The 12589-nt window shown below is 45.0% G+C and overlaps 1 protein-coding gene across 4 annotated transcripts in view; it reads right to left on the minus strand.

Annotated features, from left to right (window-relative positions):
* Positions 1 to 12589, minus strand: part of RDH13 (retinol dehydrogenase 13) — a 125095-nt gene that overhangs the window by 53926 nt on the left and 58580 nt on the right. The window contains exons 1-2 of one of the 4 annotated variants that reach the window (XM_073627665.1): positions 5147 to 5283; positions 498 to 628 (exon numbers count right to left, since the gene is read on the minus strand). The exons of 1 other annotated variant lie outside the window; for it this stretch is intronic. Coding sequence is in view for 1 of the 3 variants with exons in the window: in XM_073627664.1 (XP_073483765.1) it covers positions 5147 to 5211 (65 nt within the window). In the remaining 2 variants the exon portion in view is untranslated. Of the gene's footprint in view, positions 1 to 497; positions 629 to 5146; positions 5326 to 12589 lie in introns of those variants that run through there. 2 more of the 4 variants (XM_073627664.1, XM_073627667.1) reach the window with 2 other exon arrangements.

Here is a 12589-nt window from a genome sequence, read left to right on the forward strand (position 1 = left end):
CAGCATTGCAGCTCTGTCGTAGAACGAGACAAGTGTGCAAAGGTGTTGGCTAGAATGGTCAGGGAACATAAGCTTTCAGCTTATATTCCTCACATTATGTGCTCCTCCGGGCAGAAAGCTACACTCCCCGTACAAATTTCACAAGAGTTCAGGGACTTCTAATCTGCCCTTTACAATTTACCGAACAGAACACCTCCCCAAGCAGACATTGAGGACTATATGACTTCTCGACTCCCGTCCCTCCCAACAGAGGTTCAGGAAGAACTAGATTCCCCTATAACTCTGGAGGAACTTCAGCTAGCTATTGGAGCTATGAAACCAGGCAAAGCCCCAGGCCAGGATGGCTAAACTATACAATACTATAAAACCCTCCTCCCGCTACTAGGCCCACATATGGTGACGTTTTTTAATGCAGTTGGTTCTGATGCCATTTTCCCTAGCGATACCTAGCTAGCGATATATATTTCGCGAATACACAAAGAAGGTAAAGACCTTACCTCTTGCGGGAGCTATAGGCCCATTTTACTTTTAAATATCGACTTGAAACTCTTCTCTAAGATCTTGGCTATTCGGTTGGCACAGCATCTCCAGAAATTGGTCCATCTTGAGCAGGTGGGCTTTATCCCCACTAAGGAGGCAAGAGATAACACCATCAAAGCACTCAACCTACTCCATGTAGCAACATTTAAGGGTGACCCGTGTGTTTTCTTAAGTACCAATGCCAAAAAGGCATTTGAACGAGTGAATTGGAACTTTATGTTCTCCGTGCTCCACCACATTGGTCTCGGGAAGAGGATGCTTGGCTGGATAGGCAGGATATACTCTAACCCGATGGCTCAAGTGAAAGCAAATGGCCTGCTCTCTGACCCCTTCCTTATTGGTAATGGGATGAGGCAAGGGTGCCCCCTATCACCCCTTCTCTTTGCTCTATCTCTAGAGCCATTCCTCTGTAAAATTAGACTTAATCCAGACATAGAGGGGCTACCGGTGGGTGACACTCAGTGTAAAATATCAGCCTACGCAGACGACCTACTCTATTCTCTGACAAACCCTACAATATGGCTTCCAAACCTCCTTCGGGAATTTGAGTTATACTGTACTCTTTCAAACTTGAAAATCCATTTTTCTAAATCTGAGGCCATGGGAGTCACACTACCTCCCCACATCCTCTCAACCATGCGATCCAACTTTCATTTCAAATGGGCAGATTTTGCCTTAAAGTATTTAGGCACATACATCCCGTTCGACCTTTCATGTACGCACGATCTCAACTTCCCGCCTCTATTAGTTAAAACCCATATTCTTCTACAGAAAGGACTACACTGCTAGTTTGGCAGATGGAACCTACCAAAATACCTCTATATGTTCCAGGCTCTGCCCATACAGATACCACTTTCCTCTTTTTAAGCAAGTACAAGCCATCTTTACCCGCTTTTTCTGGGCTTACAAGAAACCCCGCCTTCCACGGACCCAAATGTCCCTACCAAAACAAAATGGGGGGGGGGGTTGGCATTACCAGATACCCGGAAGTACTACCAGGCTATCCATCTGGGCAGAGTACTTGATTGGCGGCGCCACGCGGTATCCAAACTCTGGGTACAAATAGAACAAACTCAAACCAAAATACCCTTGAAGAGTGCACTTTGGTGCTATGACTCTTTACCTCAAGAGATGAAATCTAACCCACTGATAGGGACCACACTAAGGCAAAGTTCCCAAGTCGTCCTGCAAGCTTCTCTTACCACGAAACAATCTCCACTATCTCTGATTCTCGGGCACCCAAAATTCCCACCGGGCCTTCATCCTACAGAATTCACGTCCCTTCGTAACTCAGGATTTGACCATGACTCCAAGTTTGTTACGGAGTTAACCAACTCTGCGGGTCCCTACCAACTTTCATTTTGGAAAGCGGTGCAATTGCACCATTTCCTACACTCTATCCCCGACCCTCAGAATTTCTCTCGTCAACTGGAGACCTTTGAAGAATATTGTTCTGGGACTGAGCCTTTACCCCAAGTTCTCTCCAAAACGTATTCCTTTTTTAAAACATCCTTGGAACAACCACGTCTACCCTGTCTGGAGAGATGGGAGACAGATCTTAACAGATCTTAACCGAAAGTTCTCTGCGACACAAAAACAGTGCATCACCAGATTTGCTCTTAAATCATCCCTGTGTACCAAAATACAGGAATAGAATTTCAAAATATTGACCAGAGTGTACTTCACGCCCTCCAGATTACACAGGTGTTACCCTGCCACTTCGCATGGTTGTTGGCGCTGTGGGGGGGACGTGGGGTCACTAATGCACATCTTCTCGTCTTGCCCTAGACTGGGGAAGATGTCCATCACATTATGCAGAAATTCTACAAGATACCAGAGGATGCGGCATTTTTCCTTCTACACCTTTCAAAAATCCCTGCTAATACCTACAAAACATCAATTGTACGTCACCTGTTAAAACGCAGCTAAATCCTGTATACCTCTTTACTGGAAACAATGCTCACCGACAACCGCAAGTTGGCTGCGGAAAGTGTAGGATAGTGGAGGATATGAACAGGATGGAGGATTTGGTTCTTACTGCGCAACATAACCGTGAGAAATACACAAAGACCTGGAGTCTTCGAAACATTTTTATTCTCTCAGATGAGGGGAAAACTCTCCTGGGATCATAACTCACTCATGAGCTACTGTTACGTTCCTGAGCCATAGTTGTCCCCTTACCCACTTCCCTTCCCCTTTACTCTGCACTATCTTTGACTATATCTTATTTTTCTTCTGTTGTTATTTAACCACTTCAATACCAGGCACTTAGACACCTTCCTGCCCAGGCCAATTTTCAGCTATCAGCGCTGTCGCAATTTGAATGACAATTGCGCGGTCATGCTACACTGTACCCAAATTAAATTTTTATCATTTTGTTCCCACAAATAGAGCTTTCTTTTCGTGGTATTTGATCACCTCTGCGATTTTTTTTTTTTGCGCAACAAGTAAAAAAAAGACCGAAAATTTTGAGAAAAAAAGTTTTTTTTGTCTGTTACATTTTTTTGTAAATAAGTACATTTTCTTCTTCAATGATGGGCACTGATACAGCTGCACTGATTAGGCAGCACCAATGAGGTGGCACTGATGATGGGCATTGATAGGCGGCACCGATAGGTGGCACTGATGGGCACTCATAGGCGGCACCGATAGGTGGCACTGATGGGCACTCATAGGCGGCACTGATAGGTGGCACAGATGGACATTGATGGGTACCGATAGGTGGCACTGATGGACACTGATAGGTGGCATTGCTGGGCATCCCCGTTTTTTAATTGCCACAGAGGTGCCAGTCAGTGACCATTTGTGGGCACTGATTGGCATATTTTGGGCATAACTTTTACATGTGGATGGCCATGGGGGATGTACCTGGCCATCCACATGCTGGGGGCTTCCCTGGTGGTCCAGTTTGGGCATCTGAGGGGGGGTTGCGCTGATAAACAATAAGCGCAGACCCCCCCTGTCAGGAGAGCCGCCGATCGGCTCTCCTCTACTCGCGTCTGTCAGACATGATTGAGGAAAAGCCAATCAACGGCTTTTCCTGTCAACATCGTGATCAGCCGTGATTGGACACGGCTGATCACGTGGTAAAGAGCCTCCCCCGGAGGCTCTTTATCGAGATTGGTGTAGTGGTGTGTCAGACTGCTTTGCAGGAAGAAAAAAACAGCACATTACTGCTGTCAAAATAGGACCCTGTGTTTGTTTATCTACACAGGGCTCTTTTTGGTAATGTCAGGAGCCTATTGTCGGCGACCAGTCTGGTGCTGCAGCCAATTGCAGCACAGCCGAGGTGGCGGAGGCATGCGGATCACGTAGTATATCTATGGTGGGCGGTCTGCAAGCGGTTAAAATATGCCTCTATTTGTCCTAATGTGCACATAGGATATCATTGAGCTGCCTCTAAAGGTAAAACACAAAACTTTTGTAGAAGCACCAATTTTTAAGCCAGTGTGACTGTGCATGGACACTTAGGGAAAGAATGTGCAAGTAATCGCTAGCACCGGTGTTTAGCTTAGGTTCACACTGACTGCGGGATAGAAATCGTGCGAGTTCAGCTGAACTCGCACGATTTCATATCCGCATGTCAGTCCAACTTCGGGAGCGATTTCAGAGACATCTGTGCGGGTTCCTGCTCAAATATCTATGCAAATTGCCCACCCCCCGAAGTCGCCAAAAGTAGTACACAAGGATGAGCTCCGGCATGTTCGCACAGCCCACATGCAGAGCCCGCCAGGAAGTCGACACTGCACTGCGCTAATCACAGGCAGTGAGACATTGTCCCGATGCACGGCTGCAGAGATCGGGAAATGTCTCACTGCCTGTGATTAGCGCAGCGCAGTGCCGACTTCCTGGCGGGCTCTGCAAACACACTGGAGCTTATCCTTAGTACTACTTTTGGGAATCAGTGCGGCGCCGCAGCGATTCGGACAGTGCCATTGCTGGCAACAGACACCACTTTGGCATGCGCTTTGACATGTCAAAGCGCATTGCAAATCGGACCAATGTGAACCTAGGCTTACACCAGAATTACAGGGAAGCGTCATGTTTTATAATACAGTAATATGCGCAGAATTATATGCTGCAGCTGGAGCTCTCAGCCACTGTAAATACGGGTGTATTTTAGTTCAAAATAGCAGTGGAGGGGTGGTAAAATCCTGCAGTTCAAAGCGTGTTTTTACCACTCCTCAACCGCTCCTCCTTTACCTGCAGAGGCAGCAGCCTGGGAATTGTACACCTGTTGTGGCAGGAATTATACCGCCCTGTTGCTTTGGGCGGGTAAATGGGGCTACTCTGCTGCGTTGCGCTAATGTGGCGATCAAGGGGTGAAAGCAGGCAATACAATGCTTCCTCACTGCCTGTCAAGTGCTCTGTGAAGAGCGATCCAAATGCAGCAGGTCAGGGATCAAAGCACATGTAAACAAGCCCTTACGCTACATGTATTTACGTTTGTGTGAATGAGCCCTAAAAAGAAATTGGCTAGAGGTACACTTGAAGTTGTAAAATAAATTCTCACTTTAAATGCACAAATTCAGCAGCATACATGTTCTGTAACAAATGCTATGTTACTGGTGTATAGCAAATCACCTGCATATGACAACCTACTTACTTTAGAAGGACGGATCCACCTATTAACGTTCCGACCATGGAAGCTCCTACTACATACTTATTCATGATGTGCTAATTAACAGAGTTCAACTCATAGAAGCAGCACACAGGCAGAGCACTGAGCAGAGGTCACTGAGAAGTATGGGCAGGAAGAACTTCCTACTACAGCTACGGAAGCCTGCTGGAGACAGTACAAGGAGGAGATAGATGGATTGTCAGCTCTGCACTCTAATCAGCAGCCTGCATTCTTATTATTATAAAATGACATTTGTCACACCTGTATGTGTAGTGATTCCACTGTATAAACCAGGGAATTTGGTGATTTATTACATTTTGGCTGCTATGTTTATTTTCAGAGACACGGTTCTGCTGAAGCTGTTTTTGGATTAGTTGGTCAAAATTATTTTCCAGATAAATACAACCAAATTGGCTGCACAGCCTCATGCACACTGGTTGTTTTTTTCTGCTGCTCCTAGGGGTGTTTTTTTTTTCTACCTTTAAGCCCAAGTTCACACTGAGCTGCGGGAATGAAGCCGTTCGAGTTCAGCTGAACACGCACGATTTCACTCCCGCATGTCAGTCCCGATTTCGGGGGCGATTTCAGAGACATCTGTGCAGGTTTCTCCACAGATGTCAATGTAAATCGCAGCCCAAAATCGCAAAAAGTAGTACAGAAACTACTTTTTGAAATCGGTGTGGCACCACAAATGCAGTGCCGTACCGATTAGAACAGTGCAATTGCCACCGATTTGACATTTTAAATCGCATGTCAAATCGTGCCAATGTGAACCAGGGCTAAGCCTAGGTTCACATTGATGCAATTTAACATGTCAAATCGCAGGCCAAATCGGCGGCTATTGCTGGCAATGGCACCGTCCAAATCGGTGCGACTTGCGGCGCCGCACCCATTCTCAAAAGTAGTTTCTGTACTACTTTTGGCGACTTGGGGTCGCAATTTGTATAGACATCTGTGCAGGAACCCGCACAGATGTCTCTGAAATCGCCCCCGAAGTCGGACTGACATGCAGGAATGAAATCGTGAGAGTTCAGCTGAACTCACACAATTTCAATCCCGCTGTCAGTGTGAACCTGGGCTAAATGCCCCTGCATGTTACATAGAGAAAAAGCAGCACATCCAGAGACGAAGAAAAATGTGTGGGTTTATTGTAGAATCATAGGTTAAAAAACATGATACACGAGGGATCCACACTGTTTAGCGGACATGTTTCACACAAAGTGCTTAATCATTGCTGACTATCACCGGGTGTGCATGCTCCTTAAGACCCCTTTCTCACTGGGGCATTTTTCAGGCGCATTAAAAAAAGCGCCTGAAAGAAACCTCATCTGCAATCCCAATGTGAAAGCCCGAGTGCTTTCACACTGAGACCCCTTTCATTCTATGGTGTTTTTCAGGCGCTTTAGCGTTAATAAAAGCGCCTGTAAAACGCCTGAAAGAAGCCTCATCTGCAATCCCAATGTGAAAGCCCAAGTGCTTTCACACTGAGGCGCTGCGCTGGCAGGGCATCAAAGAAAAAATCCTGCAAGCAGCTTCTTTGCAGCACTTTAGGAGCGGTGAATACACCACTCCTAAAGTGCCCCTTCCCATTGAAATCAATGGGAAGCGCCTGCAAAGCGCTTTTGGCAGCTGCGCTTTGTGGGCGATTTTAACCCTTTATTTGGCCACTAGCAGGGGTTAAAAGTGCCCCGCTATTACTCGAAAAACAATGGTAAAGCGCCGCTAGTTTAAGCAGCACTTTACCAGCGTTTTTCGGGCGCTGGCAGTGTAAAAGGGCTCTTAAAGCACTCGAGCTTTCACATTGGGATTGTAGATAAGGCTTCTTTCAGGCGCTTTTACAGGCACTTTTTTTCCGCTAAAGCGCCTGAAAAACGCCCCAGTGTGAAAAGGGTCTTATAGACCAAAGTGTGTGGCCACTTTGTGTGAAACGCGTCTGCTGAACAGTGTGGATCCCTCATGTATCATGTTTTTTAACCTTTGATTCTACAATAAACCAACACATTTTTCTTCATCTCTGGATGTGCTGCTTTTTCTCTTTGTTGCATGGATTTCCCAGGTTGCGGACGTTGGCAGGCACCCAGTCTTGTTGCCACAGCAGTATCAAGAGATTTTTAATTTGCAGACAGCCTTGGAGCGGTGTACATTCTACATCCCTTTGCCCCTGCATGTTAGCCTATGGGGTTGATTTACTAAAGACAAATAGACTGTGCACTTTGCAAAGTGAAGTTGCACTCTGCAAGAGCAGTTGCTCCAGAGCTTAGTAAATGAGGTAAAGATTCACTTTGCAAAAAATACCCAATCACGTGCAAGGAAAATAAAAAAAAAAAACAGCATTTTTGCTTGCACATGATTGGATGATGGAAGTCAGCAGAGCTCCCACTCATTTACTAAGCTATGGAGCAAATGCTCTTGCAGAGTGCAACTGCACTTTGTAAAGTGCACAGTTTATTTGCCTTTAGTAAATCAACCCCATTGAAATGCGCCTATGCACTAGGTGCATTTAGAGCTTGAGCAGTCAATAATTTCAGCGGCCAGAATAAATTGTTGGGCCTCTTGCACACAATACTCCTGTTTGAGCATCTACCTTTTCAAAAGTTTTATTTTTGTATGTATTTGCGCACATTTTTGCACATATGTGTTTGTGCAATTTTAACACAAATTTGCGCACGCACACAAAAACGTATTCTCGTGTTTTTGTTCTGCACAATATGTAAATGGTCATTTGCATACATTTTGCATGCAATTGTGCACAATCGTGCGTATTTGCTTGCATGAGGCGTAAATTACTGACCAAAAATGCAGATTTTTCCATTTTTTTTTTTTTACTCAAGAATGCCCCGTTCTTGTTTACGCGCCTGTGTGCATAGGCCCATTACAATAAATGTATTTTAGCTCAGTAAAAAAATAAGCTGTACTGAGCTTTTTCAAGCTGCAGTGTGCAAGAGGCCTTATTCTGGCCAATGAAATGAATTAACGCCCAAGCGCTTGGCCAGGCATACCGTTGCAGGTGTTAGACAAGGATCACATCTGTGCAGGTGGTTTCTGTTGTGGGTCCACACTTGTTCCTGCAGCCACAACTGCCCGTACAGAAAAACGCAGGAGATGTGTTTGCGGGTGCCATTAATCCTAATGGCATGCCGCACACACTGGAAGTCGCTCCCGCACTGGGAACCACACTGCACTTGCGGTTCCTGTGTGGGCCTGTGATTCAAGAAATGGAGCAGGGACCTTTTCCCTGGGTTTCAGGAGGCACGGCAGACCATTTAAATGAATCGGCTGCTGTGCCCATGCAAAATGCAGCACGTGGAGCCGCATCAGTGTGAACCAGGGGTTTGTCCACTAACTGGTAGTGTCCATCAGAATCATGTCCATGGGGTTATATACTGACTTTTGAACTCCCAGACTTGCTCTCAAGCTCCTGCGGCAGCCCGTGAAACTGGACCTTCCCCTATTTATGTATCACACGGGGTGAAAGGCCAGCCCAAGACCAAAAGCCTGAGCAACCCAACTACCTCACTAGTGCAGAAAACCTACACTGTAGGCAACCTGCCTACAAACTCCTCTTATTTTGCACAAAAATAATTGGGGCTTGAGGCTAGAATAAAGTGGTAGTAAACCCAGGGCCAGCCCTACCATAGGACCCGGTGGGGACCATCAGTAAAGAGCAGCACTTTCAGGGGGGCTGCAAATTGCTGCCCGCCCGCCAGCCAGCCGTTCCGCTGCTTATCCCACTGTGAGGGAGCCCGGCGCTGAGGTGACAGGAGTATGCGGGCAAAACACTGGCTTCCCATGGGCGGAGCAGTCAGCAGGCACGCCAGTCAGCAGGTGAGCGTGCTTGCTGGTCAATCAGCGCGCCGGCGGGCGGGGGAGCAGAGAGATGACATAATTTCTCTGCTGCCTGCCTTCACTCTCGGACACAGCAAGTGACCAACCGCAATGTGTGGCAGGTGACGTTGTGGTAAGTGACAAGCCGCTACGTGTGGCAGGTGACATTGTGGCAAGTGACAATCCGCTACGTGTGGCAGGTGACGTTCTGGCAAGTGACAATCTGATACGTGTGGTAGGTGACGTCGTGGCAAGTGACAATCCGCTACATGTGGCAGGTAACGTGGCAAGTGACAATCCGCAATGTGTGGCAGGTGACCTGGCAAGTGACAACCTGCAACATGTGGCGGGTGACGTTGTGGCAAATGACAATCCACAACTTGTGGCAGGTGACGTGGCAAGTGACAATCCGCAATGTGTGGCAGGTGACGTGGCAAGTGACAATCTGCAATGTGTGGCAGGTAACGTCATGGCAAGTGACAATTCGCAACATGTGGCAGGTGACGTGGCAAGTAACAATCCGCAATGTGTAGCAGGTGACTTAGTGACAAGTGACAATCCGCAACGTGTGGCAGGTGACGCGGCACGTGACAATCCGCAACTGAAGGCAGATGATGGTGGCAAGTGACACACTCAGGGCTCCCACTGATTCTGCATTATGGTTAGTTGAACTATTTCATTTTATATAACAATGTAATAATAGAAATAATACACTTCAATCATTCTTTTTTGCGGTACGACACTGCGTAGCTTTAACTGACAATTGCACGGTCGTGCGACGTTGTACCCAAACAAAATTGACGTCCTTTTTTTTCCCACAAATAGAGCTTTCTTTTGGGGGTATTTGATCACTTCTGCAGTTTGCTATAGTAAATATCCCAAAAAATTAAATAACAAATATCTTCATCAGTTTAGGCCAATATGTATTCTTCTACATATTTTTGGTAAAAAAAAACGTAATTAGCGTACACTGATTAGTTTGCGCAAAAGCGTCTACAAAATAGGTCATAGATTTATGGCATTTTTATTTTTTATTTTTCTTTACTAGTAATAGCGGCGATCTGCGATTTTTAGTGGGACTACGACATTGCGGTGGACAGAACGGACACTTGACACATTTTTGGGACCATTGACATTTATACAGCGATCTGTGCTATAAAATGCACTGATTACTGTGTAAATGTCACTGGCAGGGAAGGGGTTAAATATGTTCCCTGGGAGGTGTTTCTAACTGTGGGGGGATGGGACTGACTGGAGGAGGAGAGAGATCTCTGTTCCTAAGCACTAGGAACAGCAGATCTGTCTCTCCTCCCCTGTCAGAAAGGGGATCTGCCTGTTTACATTGACAGATCCCCGTTCTGGCTGTCTGTGGGGCAATCGTGGGTGGCCGGTGGACATCGTGGTAGCCGGCCATGCACAGATCCATTTATACACCTATATACATGTATAGAGCCATGACATGTCCTCTTTATATTCCTACATGCACATATTGAGCCCTGACGGGTTCTTTTATACTCCTATATAAATGTATAGAGCCGTGACAGGTCCTCTTTATACTCCTATAAACATGTATAGGGCCATGACAGGTTCTATTTCTACCTCTATACACATGTATATTGTCATGACCGGTCCTCTTTATATTCCTATATACATGAATAGTGCCATAACAGGTCCTCTTTATACTCCTTTATACATGTATAGAGCCATGGCAGGTCCTCTTTATTCTCCTATATACATGTATAGAGCCATGACAGGTCCCCTTTATACTCCTATACATGTAAACAACCATGACAGGTCCTCTTTATACTCCTATATACAGGTATAGAGCCATGACAGGTCCTCCTTATACTTCTATATACTTGTATAGAGCCATTACAGGTCCTCTTTATACTCCCATAAACATGTGTAGAGCCATGACAGGTCCTTTTTATATTCCTTTACATGTATAGAGACATGACAGGTTCTCTTTCTACCCCTATATACATGTATAGTGCCATGACCGGTCCTCTTTATACTTCTTTATGCATGTATAGAGCCATGACAGGTCCTCTTTATTCTCCTATATACATGTATAGAGCCATGACAGGTCCTCTTTATACTCCTTTATACATGTAGACCGCCATGACCGGTCCCCATTATACTGGTATAGAGCCATGACAGGTCCACTTTATACATGTATAGAGCCATTACATGTCCTCTTTATACTCCTACACACATGTATTGAGCCATCACACTTCCTTTTTACTCCTATATACTTGCATAGAGCCATGCCAGGTCCTCTTTATACTCCTATATACAGTACATGTATAGAGCCATGACAGGTCCTCTTTATACGCCTACATACATGTATTGAGCCATGACACATCCTTTTATACTCCTATATACATGTATAGAGCCATGCCAGGTCCTCTTTATACTCCTACATACATGTATAGAGCCATAACAGGTCCTCTTATTACTTCTATACACATGCATATGTAAAGGGTTAAATCTGCTTAGACCTGGACAATCAATGATAATAATTTCAGAGCTCTGGAAGCATCCAATGCACACAAGAGAGTCGTTCAATGAATGCTTGCTTTTAATGGTAAGGGTCGTACCTTTATACAAATTATGGACAAAGAATATTGCACAAAGGAAAGGAGGGAGGGAGCACAGAGTTCATCACATGAGGCATAATTCCTATATAAACATATAGCATCTCAGACATAGTTTAAACTAGTATTTTAGCTGACGGTTGATATTACCTAAAAACATAAATTTAAACTATTTAATGCTGACGTTCTGACTTTGTCTGAAGACATCATTTCAAAACCAGTTCTTAGCAGACCTTATCTATCCTGTGGTCATCGTGACAAACAAGACCCTAAAATTAAGATATTCCTCTGTCAGCTATTTTAAAGTTTTAGTCATTTTAACTCTTTCTCCTCCTTCAGTATAGAGCCATAACAGGTCCTCTTTATACTTCTATATACACATGTATAGAGCCATGACAGGTCCTCTTTATACTCCTGTAAACGTGTAGAGCCATGACAGGTCCTCTTTATATTCCTTTACATGTATAGAGCCTTGACAAGTTCTCTTTCTACCCCTATATACATGTATAGAGCCATGACAGGTCCTCTTTATACTCCTATACATGTAAACAACCATGACAGGTCCTCTTTCTACTCCTATATACATGTATAGTGCCATGACAGATCCTCTTTATACTTTTATACATGTAGACCACCTTAACCGGTCCCCTTTATACTCCTATATACATGTATAGAGCCATGACAGGTCCACTTTATACATGTATAGAGCCATGACAGGTCATCTTTATACTCCTATACATGTATAAAGCCATGCCAGGTCATCTTTATACTCCTATACATGTATAAAGCCATGCCAGGTCCTCTTTATACTCCTATATACATGTATAGTGCCATGACAGGTCCTCGTTATACTTTTATACATGTAGACCGCCTTTACCGGTCCCCTTTATACTCCTATATACATGTATAGAGCCATAACCGGTCCTCTTTATATATGTATAAAGCCATAACCGGTCCTCTTTATACTCCTATACATGTAGACCGCCATGATAGGTCCCCTTTAGTT

This window comes from Aquarana catesbeiana, linkage group LG04, assembly GCF_042186555.1.
Source record: "Aquarana catesbeiana isolate 2022-GZ linkage group LG04, ASM4218655v1, whole genome shotgun sequence".
NCBI lineage: Eukaryota > Metazoa > Chordata > Amphibia > Anura > Ranidae > Aquarana > Aquarana catesbeiana.